At 39.8% G+C, this 24,404-nt stretch overlaps 1 protein-coding gene across 2 annotated transcripts in view; it reads left to right on the forward strand.

Annotated features, from left to right (window-relative positions):
* FAM168A (family with sequence similarity 168 member A) overlaps positions 1-24,404 on the forward strand; it is a 190,900-nt gene that overhangs the window by 115,955 nt on the left and 50,541 nt on the right. For both annotated transcript variants that reach the window (XM_030331164.2, XM_030331163.1), the window contains exon 2: positions 7,888-7,975. In XM_030331164.2, the coding sequence (XP_030187024.1) occupies positions 7,906-7,975 (70 nt within the window). In that variant the 5' untranslated portion in view covers positions 7,888-7,905. The remainder of the gene's footprint in view (positions 1-7,887; positions 7,976-24,404) is intronic.

The following is a 24,404-nucleotide window of genomic DNA, read 5'->3' on the forward strand; positions in this document are numbered from 1 at the left end:
AATAGAAATAAATACTGGGGAGATGTGGAGCCAAGTAGTTCACTGGGATATGCCAAGAAGTGGCAAGCACTTTGACGCTTTTTTCAGAGTTGTCTTTTGGAGAATATGAAGGATGGTTCATTATTCATTCAACTACTATGTATTTAGTGTCCATTCTGTGCTGGGTAATATTTTGGGTGCTGGGGATACAAGACAAACAGAATCCATATTCTTATGCAACTTACTCTAATTGGGGAGAAAATAAATAGGTAAGAAAATATATAAGGTAGTGATAGGTATCAATAGGAAAGGTAAAACAGGATGATGGGACAGAGAATAACATCTTTGGAGGAAGTATTTTAGGTAGGTGGGTTAAGGTAAAGAAGTCATTTCTGGTAAGAGATGAGACCTGATTGAAGTGAGGGAGTATACTATTTGGATATCTGGGGGAAGGGCATTCTGGGTGGAGGGAAGAGCAAGTGCAAAGATCCTGAGATGTAAGCATGCATGCTGTGTTCAGAGAACAAGGAGGTCATTGTGATTGGAGTGGAGAAAGCAAGGCAGTAGTAGTAGGAGTTGCAGTCAGAGATGTGGGCATGTGAGGTCAGATCATAGAAGGCCTTGTAGACTTTTAAAAGGATTTTGGATTTTATTCTGAATAAGATGAGAAGGAAGCTATTACACAGTTGTGTTCGCTGGCACAAGAAATGTAGACTTGCTGTGGTTCAGCCCCAGGAAGCAGGGGCAACTCCATACTTGGCTCTGGAGAGATAGCTAGGAAGGATGTGCACAGTGGGCACTTACTTTTCTTACTAAAGAAGTGAAATCAGGTCGGATGGGTAGTGAGTGTATGGCAGCTGAGATTGTAGAAGTCAGGCAGGCAGTGCTTTTATTCTCTTATAACTGACTGTGTGTGCCGCGCTGGGACCCAGCAGGTAGATATGAACTGCCTCCATGAGAGGAATCTGTCAAGGTCACAAGGGATCCTGAGTTAAAGGGAAGGGCTCAGGGCCTGCCATTCCAGAGGAGAATCGAGTGCTGGGTTTGGGAGACTAGGAACTTCATCTAGCATGGTGGAAGTAGCTTAGACATTGGAATCAGACAGACCTGGTTATGAAACTGACCTTTCTCAATTCTTAGTAATGAGACTTTGGATAGTTTGCTTTATTTCTCTAGACTTAAGTTTATTTATCTATAATACAGTGAAAATAATACCTATATTGCAAGATCACTGTGACCTTTTAAGACTTATAGGGACTTAATAAGGTAAGTCTCTAGCGCAGTGCCTGTCACCTGGTAGATGTTCAGTAAATAGTAGCTGCCGGTAATAGAGGTAATATTTATAATATTGGTAATGGTTAATCCCTACACAATACCCATTGTGTATCAATCATTGTAGTAATGTACTATCAATCATTGATAGATTGTACTATCAATCAATAGTAGGGACGCCTGGGTGGCGCAGTCGGTTAAGCGTCCGACTTCAGCCAGGTCACGATCTCGCGGTCCGTGAGTTCGAGCCCCGCGTCAGGCTCTGGGCGGATGGCTCGGAGCCTGGAGCCTGTTTCTGATTCTGTGTCTCCCTCTCTCTCTGCCCCTCCCCGTTCATGCTCTGTCTTTCTGTCCCAAAAATAAATAAAAACGTTGAAAAAAAAATTAAAAAAAAAATCAATAGTAGTATTCTTAGGTATCACAAATTTAAGTCCAAATCCAAATTTGTTTTTCACTCCCAAACATGCTCTCTTCATAGTTCTCATCCCAGTAAGTGGTTATTTTTATTATTCCAATTTCTCAAGTTAGCTTTGGAGTCATCCTTAATGTCTTTCTCCTTCTCATACTCCATATTCAATCCATTGGTAATAGCTGTCAGCCTGTTCTTCAAAATATATCCAAAGTATGACTACTTTCCACCACCACTATCACCACTGCTACCACCCTATTTCAAGTCACCATTATTCTTCATCTGGATTATTTCAAATAGCATCCTGACTAATTTCCCTTCTTTTCCATTTGCCTTCCTGCCATCTGATCTCAGCTCAGCAGCCAAAGTAGTCTTAAAATGAAGTCAAATCATGTCACTCTTCTGTGCAAAATACTCCAGTGGCTTCTTATTTCAAATAAAAAACAAATTCCTTATACTGGTCTACAAGGCTCTTCATGATTTGGCCCTTATTACCTGTCTGATGTCACTGTCTACTCTTTTCCCTTTCATTCGCTGCTTTCTAGCTAAAGTGGCCTCCATGGTGTTTCTCAGACATAGTTCCACTTCAGGGCATTTGCATTTGCTGTTTCCTCTACTTGGACAGTTTCCTCTCAGCTGTATGGCTTGCTTCTTCAACTTATTCATTGCTTAGATGTCACTCAATGACACTTTCTCTAGCCATTTAAAAAATTGCACCTCCCCTCCCCCCGCCAGCACTCCTTGTCTACCCTCAGTGGATTTCTCTACTGCATTTACCACTATCTGATATACAATATGTTTTACTTTTTAGAAAATTTTGTCTCTCCTCCTCTCCCAGCTCAAGTGTAGGTAGGAATATTTGTTGTTCCTCTATCAATTTTACGTGGGACAAATGACATTTGGGAAAGAGAGTCTCAGGCATTGTCTTCAAACTATTTGGGCTTCAAAATCTCCTTGGAAACATAAATGCATAGATTCCTAAGCCCTATCCCATAGAGCGTAGAGAATATTGTACACCATGTGAAAGAATTTGGATTTTATTCCCAAAGCCTTTGAGGAGAGTAACCCATCCAACCTTTGTTTTAATAATGAATATCAAGGATGAGGTAGACTGGGTTAGAATGTGGAAAAATAGACTTCTTGGCACTGTTGTAGTAGTTTAGACAAGAGATGATGAAACTTAAAACAGGGGCAGTAGGGTTTTTTGGGAGCTCATGATCAGGTGTGAAAGAGTGGGTGGCATTTAGGATAACTTCCAGGTTTTTATCTTAGGTGCTAGGTGGATGGATTGTCAGTAACTCTGAGACAGGCAATACAGGATGAAAGAATGGGGCTGGGAAAAGATTCTGAGTTTACTTTTGGGTATGGTGGGTTTGAATTGCTTAAGGAGTGATCAGGAAGAAATGTTACGAAAGTAGGATGTATGTGGGTGTGGATGTGTGGTTGAGTGTTACGTTATAATAATTATTGTGAGAAAATGTGGATTTGGAAGTTATTAGGTTTCATGTGTCATGAACTAATCTAGGCAACCATTAATCTACCTTTGTCTCTATAGGTTTGCCTATTCTGGAAATTTCATATAAATGGAATCATGCAATATGTGACCTTTTTTGACTGGTTTCTTTCACTTAATGTAATGTTTTCAAGATTCATTTATGTTGTATCATGTATCAATACTCCATTTCTTTTTATTGCCAAATATTTCATTGTATGGATGTATCACATTCCATTTATCCATTCACCAGTTGAACATTTAGGTTGTTTCCCTCTTTTTGTTTTGAGAGAGAGAGTGAGGTGGGGGAGGGGCAGAGAGAGACTCCCAAGAAGGCTTCATGCAGAGCTTGATCCCTGACTGACCATGAGATCATCCTGAGCTGAAATGAAGAGTTACATGCTTCGGGGCACCTGGATGGCTCAGTTGGTCGAGGGTCCAACTTCGGCTTAGGTCATGATCTCACAGTTTGTGAGTTCGAGCCCCACGTCAGGTTCTGTGCTGACAGCTCAGAGCCTGGAGCCTGCTTCGGATTCTGTCTCCTTCTGTCTCTGCCCCTCCCCACTTGTGCTCTGTCTCTCTGTCTCTCAACAATAAATAAATGTAAAAAAAAAAAAAAAAGTTGCATGCTTCACTGACTAAGCCACCCGTTTCCATCTTTTGACTATCATGAATAATGCTGCTGTGAACATTCATGTGGACATGTGTTTTCACTTCTCTGTGGTATATACCTAGGAGTGGCATTGCTGGATTATATCGTAACTCTGTTTAATTATTTGAGGAACTATCAGATTTATTTCTAAAGTGACTGTGTCATTTTACATTCCCACCAGCTTTGTATGAGGGTTCCATTTTCTTCACGCACTTGTCAACACTTTTTGTTATCTTTTTATTTTAGCCATTTAGTGTATAGAAGTTGTATCTCATTATATCATTTATATAACTTCTTTGAAGAAATGTGTGTTCAGATCCTTTGCCCATTTTTTAATTGAGTTATTGGCCTTTTTATTATTGAGTAAAGATAAGAGTTTTTTTTTTTTTTCCAAAAAAATTTTTTTAATGTTTATTTATTTTTGAGAAAGACAGCGACTGGGGGAGGGGCAGAGAGAGAGAGGGAGACAGAATTCGAAACAGGCTCCAGGCTATGGACTGTCAGCACAGAGCCCAATGCAGGGCTCAAACTCATGAACCGCAAGATCATGACCTGAGTGGAAGTCGGACACTTAACTGACTGAGCCACCCAGGCACCCCAAGATAAGAGTTCTTTATATTTTTTAAATACAGATATTTATATTTATATACAAATACAATACCCGGGGCACTTGGGTGACTCAGTTAAGCATCTGATTCTTGATGTTGCCTCAGGTCATGATCTCAGAGTTCATGGTTTCTAGCCCCATGTCAGTCTCTGCACTGTCTGTGCAGAGCCTGCTTGGAATTTTCTCTGTCCCCCTTTCTCTCTGCGCCTTCCCCACTTGTGCTCTTGCTCTCTCAGAATTAAAACAACAACAACAACAACAACAACAACAAAAACCTTAAAAAAACCCCAATCCCCTATCCTATACAGTTGACCCTTGAACAACATGGGTTTGAACTGTGTGGGTCCACTTACGCATGGATTTTTTTTTACCGTACAATACTGTAAATGTATTTTCCTTATGATTTCCTTAATAACATTTTCTTTTTCTAGCTTTATTACAAAAATACAGTATGTAATACATAGACAAAATACGTGTTATTCAAATGTTTATATTCTCCAGTCAGCAGTAGGTTCTTAGTAGTTAAGTTTTGGGAGAGTCAAAGTTACATACAGATTTTGGACTGCACAGGGGTTTGGCACCCCTAACCCCTGCATTGTTCAAGGGTCAACTGTATATGGTCAGCAAATTTCTCTCCTTCTCTGGGTTGTCTTTCACTTTCTTAATGGTGTCTTTAAAGCACAAAAGTTTTTAGTTTTGATTAATCCAGTGTATTTCTTTTCCTTTGGTTGTTTGTACTCTTGGTATATTTAAGAAACCATTGCCAATCCAAGGTTACAAAGGTTTATGCCTATATTTTCTTCCTTCTTGTATGAGTTTTGTATTTCAGCTCTTTCATTTAGGTCTTTGATCCATTTGGGGTGCTAGTCTTGACCCTGCCCTTAACTTGCTTTGTGACCTTGGGCTGTTCATTACCTTTTTTCAGCTTCACTTATTTCATCTATAAAGTAAAAGTTGTTATGTGTGTATATATAGAGCAACAGAAAACAGATCAGTGGTTGTCACAGGCTGGGAATCAGTGGGAGGGTATTGAATACAAAGATGAGAGAACTTTTTGGGGTGATGAAAATGCTTTATATTTTACATGTGGTGGTGTTTGTATGACTACACATGTTTTAAGAAAACCTTACAACACCTTTATAAAGTATGTAATATTTTCCATTTTGAGGCTAGAGGAAACTGAAGCTCAGAAAGGTTAGTGGCCTGTGGTCCCACATTTGGTAGGTGGCAGTGCTAGGATTTGAACCTAAATCTGTCTGATCATAGAGCTTGTGATCTTCCTACTCATGTTTAGTCTGTCCCTGAAACTATTAAGAGTATGTGGATTCTCTCGTAAAGGGTTGACTTACCCTTGAAAGCCAGGGACCGTCTCTTCCTGCAAGCAGCTTCCCCAGAAGTGGCTGTCACATTCTTAATCCAAATTTTGAACCCATGGAATATCTCATTTCTGTCAGTCATCAGTAGGGCTTGGAATCAATGCTGTTGTGGAGTGCTCCCCAGTCAAGATATCCTTTTGAGGCTGAGGCCCTCATTTTGGAGCAGGAGGAAACCATTTCCAAAGTTTTTGAGTTTCTTTGGTTATGAAAAACATTTTCATACCTTGCCCAATCAGCAACATGGATTACCTTCTTATTAGGAGCGTGACTAGATGTTTACAAGGTCAGTTGTGCTGCTTAGCACTTTAACAGTCTTGCTTATGCCACATTATTTAGCAAAGAACTAGTTGGGTAGAAGAGAGACCTAAGGCAGGAAAAGTCTACAAGTTGTCTTCTGTGTTGTTGCTGCCATCACATCATCACCATCATCATTTACATGTGTGCACCACCTGACGGTTGGTGGTGTATTTTGACATTCTGAGATATTTTTTAATTCTCCCAGTATCTGTTAAGGAGAGTGCTTATATTTAGAGAGAGAATGTTACCTGGCCATATTCTTAGATAACTCTGGATGCAAGGGGTATTTTCTCCTTAAATTGTGCCGAAATATATATATATCCTGTAACCTTCATCCTCAAGTTTTCAGTTCATTTACTGGTAGTAGTTTAATCTAGCCTGTTGCCTTGGGGTCATTTGCCAGGGCTGCCCATTGGCTACCTTTCAGGAAGTTCTAGCCTCTGGAATTAACCAGTAGCATTTTCCTTTTTGCCTGTTTGACCACCCTGCCTTCCTCTCTTTGGGAACCCATCTTTACTCCACCTCTCATTCCAGAAGCCTGGAGAGACTTAATTAATCTCAGAGCAATTGTCATCAAGCCAGTTGTTGACTGCCTGTCTTGACATTTGACTTGTTTCCTGTCCTGAGGTGCTATAAGAGAAGTTAATGACCTAAAAAATTGCCCATCCATCATGTGAGCCTAGTTAGGAGAGAATTGTTTGATTTTTATGAAGTGTAAGTAATATATTTGTAGAGACAAGTTTTTCAAACATGTACTGGCCTATGTGTCAGAGATGGTTCTCTAAACAAGATGGGACAAATGGGCTGTAAAACAAAGTTTAATGACAGATTTTTCCATTAATCAGAATGGAGAAGGTGCTTCATTAAGGTAATTAACAGAACACTTGTGCAGGTGATACTTACTGCACACAAATTTCCAAGTTTCTTTCTGTTGAACAAATTTTGAAAGAGATCTTGACTGTGTTTTGCATTAAAATTCTCAGTGATGGGGCGCCTGGGTGGCGCAGTCGGTTAAGCGTCCGACTTCAGCCAGGTCACGATCTCGCGGTCCGTGAGTTCGAGCCCCGCGTCAGGCTCTGGGCTGATGGCTCGGAGCCTGGAGCCTGTTTCCGATTCTGTGTCTCCCTCTCTCTCTGCCCCTCCCCCGTTCATGCTCTGTCTCTCTCTGTCCCAAAAATAAATAAAAAACGTTGAAAAAATTAAAAAAAATAAAATAAAATAAAATTCTCAGTGGTGATAAATTTCCATTTTTCCCAAATCTGTTAGTAACTGGTATCTTGTCCTCTGCAGGTGCAAAGGGTTGGTGAGACACTTGCTGCTCTTCCTAATAGTCTGTGTGTTTATTGTTTGGCTCTTACACTCCCCTGATGAACAGTAGAAGTGCATCCTTTCCCAACTCCCGGACTGGCATCCTTTGCATTGGAAAAGACCTCAGAGAGCCTAAACTAATTGATTTGACATCACGATGTTAGAGTCTGGAGAGGGGAAGTGACTTGGCCAATGCCACACAGTATACCAGTGGCAGAGTCATCTGTGAGATAGTGGGTCTGGTTCTGAACTAAAAGTCAAAAGGTCTGGGTTGACATTAGGCAAGTTGTATCACCTCTCTGCTTCTCAGTATCTTCATTTGTATAAGGAGAAAAGTGTATAGCATAGGGCCAAGTACAAACAAATGGCTTTTTGCTTCTTTCTGCTATACCATGTTGTTCTCTGTGAGTATAAGTTGAAGATTATAGAAGGGAAACTGATGTCAGGGAAAATGAACAATCAATAATCAGTGCTATTTTCTTTGTTTCTGTATAGGATCCTCAGTCTTCCACAATGAACCCTGTTTATAGCCCCGTGCAGCCTGGGGCTCCTTATGGCAACCCTAAGAACATGGCCTACACAGGTAAGTGGTGTAGTTTTGAAAAACGGTGGTTAAGGGCATTTCCAAATAACTTGCTGAACGACTTTTGGTATACTGTGCCTCCAAAAGCCCTGGTAAAGCTTGGGAACTTGTAGAAGAGAGATATGTCTGGGGTTCAATGGAGATGGAAATGACATTCTTACAACTAAGGATTGTTGAATTGTCATCTAGGGGAAAGGAAGGGAGGTAACATTTATTGAATACCTACCATGGACCTAGCCCTGTGATGCACAGTTTCACATATCATGTTTAATTTGAAACCAGTTTTTCATGATACAGCTTCTTATCACCATTTGATAGTTGAGAAAGCCATAGTCACAGTAAGAGGCCATAAAACAAAACCAAAAATAGATATTTGAGCCCAGGTCTGCTGATCCTGAAAGCTGATCTTTTTCCTGAACTGCATACCAAGCTGTTTCCTACTTCACTCTTTGTGTATGTTGTCCCTCTGTCTGGACTGCCATTGTCCCCTGATAGCATCACCTTGTTCTTTAAGAACTCCACTCTGAGCTCAGAGAGCACTCTTCCTGGAATCATTCTCTCCCATACTTGGCCTTAGGCAAATTTTTTTAACCTTCCAGAGCCTTTGTATTCCCATTATAATATTACCTTCTTCCTTCCTTCCTTTCTTTTTTTTTTTTTTTTTTTTTTTTGTTCCTCACACTTATATCTTTATTCTAGGTGTTTGTTTTTTTATTTTTTATTTTTTTTAAATTTTTTTTTCAACGTTTATTTATTTATTTTGGGACAGAGAGAGACAGAGCATGAACGGGGGAGGGGCAGAGAGAGAGGGAGACACAGAATCGCAAACAGGCTCCAGGCTCCGAGCCATCAGCCCAGAGCCTGACGCGGGGCTCGAACTCACGGACCGTGAGATCGTGACCTGGCTGAAGTCGGACGCTTAACCGACTGCGCCACCCAGGCGCCCCTAGGTGTTTGTTTTTTTAAATTGAAGTATAGTTGACACACAGTATTACTTCAGTTTCAGATATGCAACATACTGATTGGACAAGTCTATCTGTTGTGCTGTGCTTACCACAAATGTACTTACCATCTGTCACCATACTACACTATTACATTATCATTGACTATCCCTATGCTGTCCCTTTTATCCTTGTGACTTAATTCATTTTATATCTAGAACCTGTATCTCCCACTCCCCTTCACCAATTTTGCATCCCCCATCCAGCTCCCCTCTGGCAACCATAACCATTAGTCTGTTCTCTGTATTTATAGGTCTGTTTGTGTTGTGTTTGTTTAATTATTTTTTAGATTCCACATATAAGTGAAACCATGGGGTATTTGTCTTTCTCTGTCTTACTTCACTTTAGTGTAATACCCTGTAGGTCCATCTGTGTTGTTGCAAATGACAAGATCTTCTTTTTTATGGTTGAGTGATACTCCATTCACACACACACACACACACACACACACACACACACACACGCCCCACATCTTTTTTATCCATTCATCTGTCAGTGGACACTTAGGTTGCTTCTATAATTTGGCTATTGCAAAAAAATGCTCCAGTAAACATACAGATGCATGTATCTTTTCAAATTAGTGTTCTTTGGGTAAATACACAGTAGTGGAGTTATTGCATCATATGTTATTTCTGTTTTTAATTTTTTGAGGAACCTCCGTACTGTTTTCCATAGTGATGGCACCAGTTTGCATTCTCATCAGCAGTACACAAGGGGTCTTTTTTTTCACCAACACTTGTTCTTTTTTGTGTTTTTGATTTTAGCATGAGGTGATATCTCATTGTGGTTTTGACTTGCATTTCCCTGATGATGAGTGATGCTGAGCATCTTTTCATGTGTCTCTTTGCCATTTTTATGTCTTCTTTGGAAAAACGTCTATGCAGATCCCTTGCCCATTTTTAATTGGATTATTTGGGGTTTTTTGGTGTTGGGTTATGTAAGTTCTTTATATAGTTTGGATATTAACCCCTTCTTGGGTATCTCATTTGTAAGTATTTTCTTCCAGTCAGTAGATTGCCTTTCCATTTTGTTGATGGTTTACTATGCAAAAGCTTTGTGTTTTGATGTAGTCCCAGTAATTTATTTTTGCTTTTGTTTCCCTTGCCTTAAGAGACATACCTAGAAAAATGTTGCGATGGCCAGTGTCAGAGAGATGTTTTCTTTTAAGAATTTTATGGTTTCCTGTCTCACATTTAGGTCTTTAATCTGTTTTGAGTTTATTTCTGTGTATGGCTTAAGAAAGTGGTCCACTTTTATTCCTTTGCATGTAGCTGTCCAGTTTTCCCAGCTACATTTATTAAAGAGACTGTCTTTTCTCCATTGTATATTCTTACCTCCGTTGTCATAGATTAATTAACCATATAAACATGGGTTTATTTCTGGATTGTCTATTCCATTCCATTGATCTATGTGTGTACTTTTGTGTCAGTATGATACTGTTTTGATTTAGGGCTGTCATAAGGATTAAATGAACTAGTGTAAGGCACTGAGCATATAATATCTGGCATAAAGTAAGCACTTAAAAATGTTATTATTTACAAATAAATAAAGATGGGTAAAACATATAGTAATAGAAATAAATAAGAAAATGTATTTAGATTGCCCAGCATGGTGCTTAGCATAGCATGGGCCTTCAAGAATACAGTGATTATAGATCCAAGGTGAAGGTAACAATATGAATAAACACACGGGGAAGTAAGAAGGTATGGTCAGATTACATACAGTCATTACTTGAGATTAGTTGGAGTAAAGAGCAGGAAAGGGGAAACGTGGGGGAGCGCCTGGCTGGCTCAGTCAAAAGAACATGCAAGTCTTGGTCTGAGAGTCATGAGTTAGAGCCCCACACTGGGAAGGAGATTACTTTAAAAAAGAAATAAAATCTTTATTAAAAAAAAGAAAAGGGGAAAAGTGGGAAATGACACTCAAAAAGTAGATTAATAATGGTCTTCATGGCAGGATTGGAAGTGAAAGAGGGAGTAGAGAGTTTTCTCCCAGAAGAGAGTCATTGGCAGTGAATTTTGGAATGTATTGGTTCCTTCTTATAACTTCGCACTTTACTGTGTATCCTAACTTCCTAGACAGAAACTTGAGGGTTCTCTAAGTGTCCTTTGTCTAATTGTTCCATACTTTGCTCTGTAAAAACACTAGGAAGGTGCTTCAGAAATTCCTCAGATAATGTGATATGATTTATTAAAAATATTTAGAACTATTTTTATAAAGTATGTATACAAATAAGATGATCAGTGTGTTAAGCTTCTAAGAATGCATGTTAATTTTTAAAGAAACACAAATAGTCGTAGCTACTTGTGGTTGTAAATCAGGATTTTCTTAATGCGAGGCAACTCAAAAAAACATTCAAATATGTTGGATGTTGAGCCTGATATAACTATAGCTGTTATTACTTTCAATTTCATATGTTTATGTTTATCACAATAGCCTTATTGTCCCTACTTAACATTAATAATAAATATTTTGAAATTTCTGTTTGAAAATATTTACGATATACTAAAATTGTTGTGTGTTTACTCTAAGAAATTAATGCCAAAACCAGGACCTACCGAGCAGTAGTTGCTCTTTTTCTTCCCAGTTTAGTGTCTCAGCAACCCAAGTCCCTTTGGCAGAGAGGACTGAGCCACTTTGGCAGACAGAGCCCAGGGGAATCCTGTGGGTTTCCTGTGATTCTGGCTGCATTCATTCTCACTGAATTGCTAAACTTGAGAAAGAAGAAAACAGTTGCATTTATCTATTGATTTGCTCAAAAAAGATTAGGCTGTGTGATATATTGGGAAGGAAGTGGACCTTGTTTCTGCTTGGCACGTAGTATAGAACTTGGTAAATGTATTTTGATTGAATGAACAACAACCAGGGGCGCCTGGGTGGCTCAGTTGGTTGAGCGTCTGACTTCGGCTCAGGTCATGATCTTACAGCTCGTGAGTTCAAGCCCTGCGTTGGGCTCTGTGCTGTCAGCTCAGAGCCTGGAGTCTGCTTTGGATTCTGTGTCTCCCTCTCTCTCTGCCCCTAACCCACTCACATTCTGTCTCTGTCTCTCTCAAAAATAAATAAACATGAAAAAAAAATTTTTTTTTTGAATGAACGACAACAAGATTCAGATCCCAGCTCTGTTACATAATAGCTAGGTGACTTTAACCTAGCTTAACCTTGCTTAATCTCCCTTAACTTAAATTTCTTTTATAAACTGAGATAATATTACTTACTCCATAGGACAGTTGTGAAAATTAAGTGAAATAATTAGTATTCCTCCCGAGGGGAAGAGGGAGGAGTGTCTTTGTTTCTAAGCCTGAAGCTATGTTTTAAGTTAATTTCTCTGCTGCAGATTCTAAGGCCACATAGGAAGAATAAACTCCACACAAATAGAGTAAGTTCAGACTTCACATAGGCCAAGGTTTCGAATTCTTCAGGAAACTTTCTTTTTTAAGCTAAGCTTCCACTGTCTCTGTATTTTTGAGTCAGTTTTTTTTTTTTTATTTTTTTAAATGTTTATTTATTTTTGAGAGAGAGACAGAGTGCGAGCAGGGGAGGGGCAGAGAGAGACAGAATCTGAAGCAGGCTCTAGACTCTGAGCTGTCAGCACAGAGCCGGACATGGGGCACAAACCATGAACCGTGAGATCATGAGCAGAGCTGAAGTTGAATGCTTAACCAACCAAGGCACTCCCCCTTTTTTTTGAACTGACAATATGATTCTTCCAAGATCCCAGCTTTTTAGAAGGGAATTCGAGTTCCGTTGTGCTTCCCAGGGCCCAATGCCTCATCTCCCACCTCCAGTGGCGAAATAAAGCAAGCCCTTGTAATTGCCCAGACCAACATCAGCTATGAGAGTTAGTTTCCTCTTCAGTTTTTCACTCCTGGGGATTTCTTTTTCTTTCTTAAAATGTCAACTCTGCTTATGTTTATTATATGACATGAAGTGTTTGTTATCCAGCTTTTCAAGATGTTATGTAGTAAGTAGATTTTCAGGTTATCTTCTCCATAGTGCTGGAAATAGAAAACCCAAGTAAGATAATTTATAAGCAAATGCCAAATGTAATGCATTAGAGTAAACATTTGTTATTGTTAATAACAGTAATGGTTATGTTAAAGAGTATTACCATTTGGCAAACACATGCTGAGTACTTTCTATAATTAATCTTATTAATCACAAACCCCATAGGATCATCTTTTAATGGTGGTTTAATTGGTGGTTTAATTCAGGTCATAAAACTTGGCCAGTGTATATAGCTTCTAAAAGATGAGGAAATATCAGGTCTTTATGATTTCAAAGTATATGTGCTTCCTGTTATAGTAAGCTGATATGTTTTAAAATATGTACTCCTTTTACTGTTCCCAGTGATAAGCTAGATGAGAGGGTTGTTTTTTCAGTTTCTAGGACTAGGGAGCCTTACCTTGGAGGGGCTAGAAGCCTGCTTCTGGCCAGCAGTTTGGAATAGGCTAGTGAAGGGCAGTAGAAGCAAAAGTGGAAGGTCAAGTTCATTGTGGTCTCATCTGCCTCAGAGGTAATGGGGTAGTGGCCACATGGAACAGAGGTTGGAAAAACTGATTTGAAATTCTCTGTGGAATCTGAGACGGAAATAAAATATAACTACACAATTATGATTCTGACATCAGTTCTAATGTGTGGGTTTTTTCCTCACACCATGCAGTTCTCCAATACCAGTCAGGTATCCTACAGTTCAACTCAATTCTGATACTATCTCCTTGGAGTTAGTGTCAGATTCCACAGATTGAGGGCTCAATCCCACAACACTGTCTTTATTTCAGATGCTAATCGCACACCCAAGTTGTTACCTGTACTTCTGACTGATAGCCTGTAAATCAGAGGTTTCCACAACCACTGCCTTGGGTTCATTTAATCTGGTAGAGCAGCTCAAGAACTCAGGAAACCAGTTTACTCACTAGATTATTGGTTTATGGTAAAAGAATATAACTCAGGAACAGGCCGATGGAAGAGATGCATAGGGCAAGGAATGTAGAAACGAGCACGGAAGCTCCAGAGGGTGCCACTCTCCCTGCACTTCCATGTGTTCACCAGCCTGGAAGCTCTCCAGATCTTGTCCTTTTTGCCTTCTATGGGGACTTCATTACATAGACATGATTGATTAAACCATTGGCCATGGGCAGTTGATTCAAGCTGCAGCCCCTCTCCTCTCCGCAGAGGTCAGGGTGGTGGGACTGAAAGTTCCAACTCTCCAATCACATGTTTGGTTCCCCTGGCAAACCTGTCCCCATTTCTTTCCAGATGTCACTCATTAACATAAACAGATGTGGTTGAAAGGAGTTTATTTTGAATGTCAAGATACCTTTATGGCTCTTATCACTTAGGAAATTCCAGTGGTTTTAGGAGCTTTGCACTAGGAATAAAGATGAAGACCAAATATTTATTTCCTATTGTAAATCATGGTATACAGCAATACAGTATATTTCAGTGAACAGCTGTCTGCTAGTTAAAAGACAGTATTTTCACATCCTTTTTAAACTCCTTTACTGAGCACTTACTGTGTGCCAAAAATTGATCTCAGTGTTTTACAGACAATATTTTTATACTTGCAGCAGTCCTGTGAAGTGATTATAATTAGCTCCTTGTGCATCTTGGAAAAGAGAATTCAGAGACTATACTATGTCCATATACTTTAAAACACTTAAAACATAGTGTTATAGACTGAATATTTGTGTCTCCTCAAATTCATATGTTGACACTCTCTCTAATTCTCAATGTGATGTTATTTGGAGTTCGGGCCTTTGCAAGATAATTAGATTTAGTTGAAGTCCTGAGGATGGGGCCCTCATGATGGGATTAGTGCTCTCATAGGAAGAGAGACACCAGAACTCTCTCTCTGCCATGTGAGGACACAGCAAGAAGGCTGTCATTAGCAAGGCAGGAAAAGAACCTTCACTAGAACCCAGTTGGGCTGGCATTCTGATCTCATATTTCCATCCTCCAGAGAGTGAGAAATCAATGTCAAAGCCACTCAGTTTGTGGTATTATATTATGGCAGCCTGAGCCAGTTAATAAAGATAGTAAGTACAGTGAACACTTAAATACCCTTCACATAGATTTACCATACCAGGGGGCTCTTTAAAGAATGGGGCATTTCTTTTTCTGAAAGGCCTCAGAAACATTTCTCTGCCAGAAGTTTGCAATGTAGACAAGACCTAAATAATTCTCCATACTCCTTTCCTTTCCTTTCCTTTCCTTTCCTTTCCTTTCCTTTCCTTTCCTTTCCTTCCTTTCCTTTCCTCCTTTCCTTTCCTTTCCTTTCCTCCTTTCCTCTCCTCCTCTCCTTTCCTCCCCTTTCCTTCCCTTTCCTTCCCTTTCCTTCCCTTTCCTTCCCTTCCCTTCCCTCTCTTCTTCTCTCTTCTTCTCTCTTCTCCCCTCCCCTCCCCTCCCTCCCTTTCCTTCCCCTCCCCTTCCCCTCTCCTTCCCTCCCCTCCCCTCCCCTTCCCTTCCCTTTTCCTTTTCCTTTTCCTTAAAATGTTCTGATGCTGAGAGTGTCCAAGCATCACCAGAGATCTAGAATAGATGCTGAAAAGAAGACAGATATTGGAATCTATCAGATCTGGGGTGGACTCCAGGCTCTGCCACTAATTAGCTGTAGGACCTTGGGTGAGTTCTTTAATTTTTCTCAGTCTCATTTTCTTCAACTCTAAAATAGAGTCATGATCTATACAGATGGTTGGTTCACAGGCCCATGAAAATGTTTATGAAGTCTAAGGCACCATGGCTGGCTCAAATGTGGTGTTCAGTTAACAGTTGTTACAATGCACAACACTAAGTATATCTCTACTGGGGAAAGAATGTGGGGTAAAGAATGAGTGACTTAGATTTAGACCTGATTCTACCATTTAAAAACTGTGTGATGTCAGATAAATTATTAAACTTTCTAGGCCTCAGTACATCATCTGAAAGAAAAAAAGCAACGGGGGTGGGGGGAAACCGTTAGGAATTTATGCTTCACAAGACAGCAGAAAGTAATAAATGTAACAGGGCCAACCATTGATTTGGAGTGAAGTTTCCAAAACCCAATTGGAAAGAATTCTGAAATGTGAGAATAGATGAACCTCTTAAAGTAACCCATAATTTTATAGGTGAGAAGATGGAGAAGTGTTTTGCAGAACTGTTGGAACTGGGTCCCCCTGTTTCGGGTTTGTGTATTCATTGTCTCTTTACCACAGAGCAACATCAAGGTTTCATCTTACATCCTCTCCTGGTTACTTCTCAATCCTCTGCTGGTCCATACCAGCTCATATCCTTTCCCCCACTCCTGTGCTGGGCCCTAAATGAATTTCGTGCTTTCAGCTCACAGCAATTATCATTGAAATACTTCAAATACCCCAACAAAACACATGCCTCTCAAGGTTGGAAAACTAGGAAATTGATCTGTCCAAAGACTTCGCTGTCATTTTTCAGTTTTTTTTTCCTAGAGTGCTTTTTTTGCTTAAAAAAAAAAACAGTGGATTTAAGAAGTATATTTGTATTTGACACAGTTTTTCAGGTGGAAGACCTTGATAATTAAGCTGACAGTGTGCAGATACAATGAATAATCATTGTAATGTCAATGAGACTAAAAAAGAGTATCTTTCTCTTCAATGACCCCGGCCTGCACCCTTCACCCTCCTTCGTGAGGATCACCTGATGGAGGTTTTAAGACTAACTATAACTAGTTTGTTCTTTGCAAAGAACCTTTTGTGGGGTTTTTCCCCCTCATATTTATTTCTTATAACAAGTCTAGGGAGATAGCCCTTATTTTCCAGATGAAATGATGGGATCAGGCTTCCCAAGGTCACATTGTATAGCAGAACCCAAACCTCAGATTTTCTGCATTACAAAGCAAGTGCTTTTACTGCTCTAGCCAACTTGGCTATCTCTTGGATACCATAGTGATTAGGATCTTAGATGAGCCCAGGAAATGGTGAAAACTACTCCACAAAACTCCCTTCTGATGTTCAGACTGAATGTCTACTCAGGAAAGACTTCTCAGGTCAATTAATTACTTTCACCTATGACTGAAATAGGTCTCTAAGAAGAATTCTTACTAACTCTTCTCCCTGTGGTTACTAGTAATCTCCTTGTTGTTAAATCCAGTGGACCCTTGTCAGCCTTTCTTCTAATTTGACACTTCTATATCATTTGAAACTCCAGATTCCTCCCTTCTGGAAGTTTTCTCATTCCTTGCTTTTCATTGATTACAACATAGTCTTTCTGTTTATTTTTCTGTTTGTTTTTCCTTTCTTCCTATCTGGCTGTTCCTGAATCTGTCTGCTTTCCAGTTTTTCTTTCCCCACTCACCCAGTAAAAGTTGGTGTTGCCCAAGAGCCCACTTTCTCTTTCATCTTAGTTCCAGCTACTGTCTGTAGGCTGATGATTCATAAACTCTAGCTCTACAGCAAACCTCTCTTCTGAGCTTCAGACCAGTTTATTATCTAGCTGTCTTCAGAACCTCTTCTCCATGAATGTCTCCTATTTTGTTTAGATGCATCATGTCTAAAAATGAGCCTATTATCTTTCTTTATAATGCATTTTTCCTTTTATCAGTTTGTAATTAGTACCATCATTCACCTATTCCCTCAAATCAGAAACATAGGAGTCCTTCTTAATACTGCTTTTTCTTTTGCCTTCTAAAGTCAGTTACCAAGTCCTGTCTTTTTTTTTTTTTTTTTCAACGTTTATTTATTTTTGGGACAGAGAGAGACAGAGCACGAATGGGGGAGGGGCAGAGAGAGAGGGAGACACAGAACCGGAAACAGGCTCCAGGCTCCGAGCCATCAGCCCAGAGCCCGACGCGGGGCTCGAACTCCCGGACCGCGAGATCGTGACCTGGCTGAAGTCGGACGCTTAACCAACTGCGCCACCCAGGCGCCCCCTGTCTTTTTTTTTAATTGTGGTAAAATACACATAACATAAAATTATTTGACATCTTAAACATTTTTAAGTGTACAGTTCAGTGGCATTAAATACATTCAGATTATTGTGCAAGCATCCCCACCATCCATACATAGAACTCTTTTCATTTTTTTTTCTCAAAATTATTTAAATTCTAGTTGGTTAACATATAGTATAGTATTAGTTTCAGGAGTAGAATTTAGTGATTCATCATTTACATGTAATACCCAGTGTTCGTCACCAGTGCCCTCCTTAGTACCCATCACCCATCTAGCCCATCTCCCACCCACCTTCCTCCATCAACCCTCTGTTTTCTGTCTTTTGTAGCCCCCTTTTCCCCTGCCTTCCCATATGAGTGAAATCATGGTATTTGTCTTTCTCTTACTGACTTATTTGCTTAGCATAATATACTCTAGCTCCATCCATGTCATTGCAAATGGCAAGATTTCGTTCTTTTTGATGACTGAGTAATATTCCATTATTTGTGTGAGAGGGTATATATATATATGTGTATATATATATATATGTATATACATATATATACACACACACACACATATATCTGTATATACCACATCTTTTTTTAAAAAAAAATTTAATGTTTATTTTTGAGAGAGAGAGAGGACATGAGTGGGGGGAGGGGCAGACACACACACACACACACACACACACACACACACACACAATCCAAAGCAGGCTCCTGGCTCTGAGCTGTCAGCACAGAGCCCGACATGGGGCTTGAACTCACAAACTGTGAAGGTTGGACACTTAACCTGCTGAGCCACCCAGGCGCCTCCTATACCACATCTTCTTTATCCATTCATCAGTTGATGGACACTTGGGCTCTTTCCATAGTTTGGCTATTATTGATAATGCTGCTATAAACATTGGAGTGCATGTACCCCTTTGAATCTGTATTTTTCTTTTTTTTTTTTTTTTAAGTTTATTTATTTTGAGAGGGAGAGAGTGAGAACAAGTTGGGGAACAGAGAGAGGGTGACAGAGGATCTGAAGTGGGCACTGTGCTGACAGCAGAGAGCCCGATGCAGGACTTGAACTCAGGAACTGTGAGATCATGACCTGAGCTGACGTTGGACACTTAACCAACTGAGCCACCCAGGCACCCCGTCGAATATGTATTTTTGTATCCTTTGGGTAAATGCCTAGTAATGCAATTGTTGGATCATAGATTAGTTCTATTTGTAACTTTTTGAGGAACCTCCATACCATTTTCCAGAGTGGCTGCACCACGTGCATTCCCAGTAGTGTAAGAGTGTTCCCCTTTCTTCTCATCTTTCCAACATCTGTTGTTTCCTGTGTTGTTAATTTTAACCATTCTGACAGGTGTGAGGTGGTATCTCATTGTCGTTTTGATTTGTATTTCCCTGATGATGAGTGATATTGAGCATCTTTTCATGTGCCTGTTAGCCATCTGTTTGTCTTCTTTGGAAAGATGTCTATTCATGTCTTTTGCCCATTTCTTCTTCTTTTTTACCCCCCCCCAAGTTTGTTTGTTTATTTGTTTAGAGAGCATGAACAGGGAAGGAGCAGAGAGAGAATTGGAAGCAGGCCCTGCACTCAGTACAGAACGCGGGGTTCTCTAGTACTTACAACCCTTTAATGATACTTCATTGTCCTTTGGTTGAATTGAAAACTCCTTAGTTTGCAAGAGAAGGTTTTTATGACCTGACCATTCACATCCCTCCAGCCCATTTCCTGCTCATCTTATGTATCTGATTTTCCAAGTGGTGGCTGGTATTATGTTTTTATTTAGAGCTATAATTTCACTAGAGATCATCAGGGCCAATCCTCTTCTCAGGTGAGGAACCTGAGGTTTCATAAGTGCCTAAGGACAACACCTATTACAGTTCATCATGAATTCAATATCTGATTTACCTCTCTCTTCCTAGTACTCAGCCCCTGGCATGCCATGAATATTGACTAAGTATTTTTTAGTCAGATAGATGTACTAACTGATACCAAAATTGGAAGTAGAACCCAAAACTTTGACAGCTAAACTAGTTTTCTTTCTATTCACCTAATGCTGCTTTTTAATTTCCAAGGCACTTATGTGTAAAACATCTGGCATACAGTTATGCTCTTATTAGGTAGTAAAACATTAGTAGCCATTGTTATTAGTCATCATTATGGGCATACCTTATTTTATTGTGCATCGCAAATAGTGCATTTTTTACAAACTGAAAGTTTGTGGCAACACTGAGACAAGCAAGTCTTGACACCATTTTCCCATTAGCATTTGCTTGTTTCACGTTTCTGTGTCACATTTTGGTAATTCTTAAAATATTTCGAACCTTTCCATTACTATATTGTTATGGTGATCTGTGATCAGTGATTACAGCTTGCTGAAAGCTTAGATGATGGTTTATATTTTTTAGCCATAAACTATTTTTAATTAAGGTTTGTACATTGTTTTTTTAGACATAATGCTACTGCACACTTAATAGACCACACTATAGTGTAAGCATTACTTTTATATGCACTGGGAAACAGAAAAGTTTGTTTGGCTCACTTCATTGCAATGTTCACTTTATTGCAGTGGTCTGGAACTGAACCTACAGTATTTCCAAGGTGTGCGTGTATATCACCAGCACCTGGCACAGTGACTTAGAGCAGAATAGACTTAGTGAATTTTGAAAGAAGGAAGGGAAGACGAGCTTTGTAGGTGAATGAACCTGCTTTGTAGGTGAATGAACTGAGGCCCAGAACATTTAATTTGGATAATCTATTGTGACTGGTCAACCCCTCTGTATGGACTAAATGGAATAGGGAGATTTTTCTACTTATGAGTTTTGTATAGATAGCACAGATCTTCAGAGGAAACAAACTTGGTTTATAGCAAATTTTCTTTTTTCAAACAATGATAGTTGAAGTCTGATGATTCCTTTGAGCTTCTTAGCAAGGAAGAGCTGTCCTCAAACCTCCTAATGTTAACTATGTAGTCAGCCTTGGACAGGCTCATTTTGGGTCTTGGCTTCTTTGGTAACAAAGCCAGATTTGACTTTTTCAACGTGTTTTTTTTTTTGTTTTGTTTTGTTTTGTTTTTGTTTTTGTTTTTTTTGGGACAGAGAGAGACAGAGCATGAACGGGGGAGGGGCAGAGAGAGAGGGAGACACAGAATCGGAAACAGGCTCCAGGCTCCGAGCCATCAGCCCAGAGCCCGACGCGGGGCTCGAACTCCCGGACCGCGAGATCGTGACCTGGCTGAAGTCGGACGCTTAACCGACTGCGCCACCCAGGCGCCCCCAGATTTGACTTTTAAAAACAAAAATTGGGGGCGCCTGAGTGGCTCAATCGGCGCCTGAGTGTCCAAGTTTGGCTCAGGTCATGATCTTGCGGTCTGTGACTTCGAGCCCCACTTTGGGCTCTGTGCTAACAGTTCAGAGCCTGGAGTCTGCTTCGGATTCTGTGTCTCCCTTTCTCTCTGCCCCTCCTCCACTCATGCTCTGTCTCTCTCTCTCTCTGTCAAAAATAAATAAACATTCAAAAAATTTAAAAAAAAAAAACAAAAATTGACTCACCAATGACAGATATCTTCTGAAGCTTGAAAAAACAGGGCCCACAAAACTCGTGATAATAATAAATAAGAGGTACGATACTTTACAACTTAGAAAACTTTTTACCATTTGTAATTTCATTGAGTCCTTACAACAGTACTATGGGTAGAAATTTTTATTTTTTATTTTTTTTAATGTTTATTTTTGAGAGAGAGAGAGAGAGAGAGAGAGAGAGAGAGACAGTGTGTGAGTGGGGGAGGAGCTGAGAGAGGGAGACAGAATCTGAAGCAGGCTCCAGGCTCTGAGCTGTCAAAACACCCAGGTGCCCCTAGAAATTTTTATTAAAACATCCATTTTATAGGTGAAGACTCAGGTTAATAAATATGTGCAACTTTATGCTATTAGTAAATTGCAGCGATGCTCTTCCTATTCCACCAAGCTGTCAGGCAAAGCCTCTCTGGGTTTTGGAGAGAACACAAGAAGTGAGTGTGTCTGCCTCTGATACATAATGTGTGATGTCAACACAAAAAGCAGATGGATTAAATCTTGTCTGGGCAAGAATCATGCACTTTAAACTAACTTGCTGTTGGCTTATGACAGATTTACTTTCCTGGATCACAAAATGATTTCCCACTTCTGTAGAAAAGATCAACCTTTTCCCCCAAAGAAAGAAGTGTTGGTCGTGGTGTTGGATTATTATTTCCTTGCTCCTTCTTGGCTTCCTGTTTTCTGTAGTTGTTCATTTATTTCATGTCTTTCTAGACTGTGAGCTCTTTGAGCAGCAGTCATGTACCTTCTGTGCCTAGAACAGAGCAGACAGTTAGTTACTCATTATATATTCATTGGATTAAGTTATTTATCATTATGTTTATATTATAATGTTACTCTTGCTGTTGATAATTATTATAGTAATAATTACCATTAATGACTGTCAGTGCAGTGCCACGCACTTTACAGACATTGTCTCCAATTCTCATAATAACCGTACAAGGGAGAACTGTTATCCTTATACATATGAAGGAATAAAGTTCAGCTTATTAAGTAACTTGCTGAAGGTCATGTAGCTTTTAAGTGTCACCTTAAGCGAAATATAAGTAGGCTTACATTTTTTTTTGCTTTATTGTGGCAAAATATACATAAAAATTACCATTTTAGCCATTTTAAGTGTATAATTTATTGGTATTAAGTACCTTTACAGTGTTGTGTGACCATCTCCACTATTTCCAGACTTTTTCATCATCCCAAACAGAAACTCTGTGTCCATGAAATAATAATTCCCCATTCCCCCCTCCCTCTAACCCTTGGAAACCTCTAAATCCCTGTCTCTATGAATTTGCCTATTTGAAATATTTCACATAAATGGAATCATATAATATTTGTCCTTTTATTTGGTTTATTTCATTTAGCACAATGTTTTCAAGGTTCATCCAGGTTGTAGCTTGTATCGAGATTTCATTCCTTTTTATCACTGAATAATATTCCATATAATGTATCTGTCACATTTTGTTTATCCATCTGTTTCTTTAAATCCTCTGGAATAAACTTCAGCCCAGGGAGGTTGGACCATGGCTGCAAGCCTCTGTCAGCCCCTCAGCCATCAAAGGCAAACTCATAAACCCTGTATTTGGAGGACAAGGTCCTTCTTGCCCTCCCTAGATGAAAAAACTGACACAAGGAGCTTAAATGACTTTTCCAAGGTCATAAAGGATTTCATTAGTTTTGCCAGGCTTTAAAGACCCTCCTCTGACCTCTATCTTATGCTGAATGAGGGGAAGACCTAGAATAAATAGTTTCTTTATTTTGGCTCACTTCCCTCATTCAAAAAAGTAGGAGGTTGCCTTAGGAGCTGTTAAAGGGAAAGGTAAGCCAAGTGGGTGCCCCTTTCCCCTCCAGTAGAGATCTGTTCATGCCCATTTTATATATTAGGCTTCTGGATGAGGTTTTGTTTGACAAAAAGCGTTCTGCTGCTATAGTAGGGAGCTAAATGAACTGCTCAGGATGAACTCTGACCTTCTAATTGTCTTATACACCCTGTTCTTCAAAGTGTGAGATTATCAGCTTTGTGAAGACAACACATACAGTGTGTCTTTTGTGTGTATTGCCCCTCTATTGACTCTCCACCTTTAACCAGCACAGATTAAGAAGGGGAAAGACAGACATGTAAGTAGACAGTTACAGCACACTGAGATAAATGCTGTCGCAAATGTGCCATTGTGTTCCGAGAGTCTAACCTAATAAATAGATGTACAGATTGCCATGAAAACTTGGTGGGTATGTGGGAGGGGCCACAACTCTGGCAGAGGTTGTGTCAGGAAAGGCTTCTGAGAAGTCAGGCATGGAACTAGGTCTGGAAGCACGAAGAGAAGCCGAGTTCCAGGTCTGCTGCTAATGACTCAAGATGCTGGAGCAAGGCCTGCCCATCTCTCTTGCCTTGCCTTCCCTTCCCATCCAGGCTGAGGGGCTTAGATGTGTTGTTTAGCAATTTGCCTTCCAGCTCTAACATTCTGGGCATTAATCTATAAATTTTTGTTAGCCTTCTTTCATTAAAACAACTGGCTAACTCATTCCCTTAAACTATTTCTTTTGCTTCTTGAACAAAATTTTCTGTGCCCCTTCTTGGAATCCCTGGTGTTGATGAAGATTTCAGAAACAGGGAAGATGCAGTCAGCTGAGAACCCTCTCCTGTAGTGACTGTGCCTTCTATCTTCTCAGGGCTTCTTGCCCCAGAGCTCCTGACCTTCTTGGGCAAGATCAGTAGGAAACCATGAAAGCCTTTTCATAAGTGTCCTCCTATGAAAGGTCGGATATAACCATAGTCACCACTAGGGCCCTTGTCCTGCTGATTAAGCTCATGCAATTTAATTTCATTTTCTATTAGTTACTTATGGTTCTTAGTCAATGAAAATATAATTTTGTGGCTGTGACTACAGCTGAAAATTGGCGAAATATCGATAAAGGACTTGAATTTTTGGCCGTGCTACGTAGATTCTCATTGGAATGATGACTTTTGCTTAAT

The sequence above is a fragment of the Lynx canadensis genome, chromosome D1 (assembly GCF_007474595.2).
Source record: "Lynx canadensis isolate LIC74 chromosome D1, mLynCan4.pri.v2, whole genome shotgun sequence".
Classification (NCBI taxonomy): Eukaryota; Metazoa; Chordata; class Mammalia; order Carnivora; family Felidae; genus Lynx; species Lynx canadensis.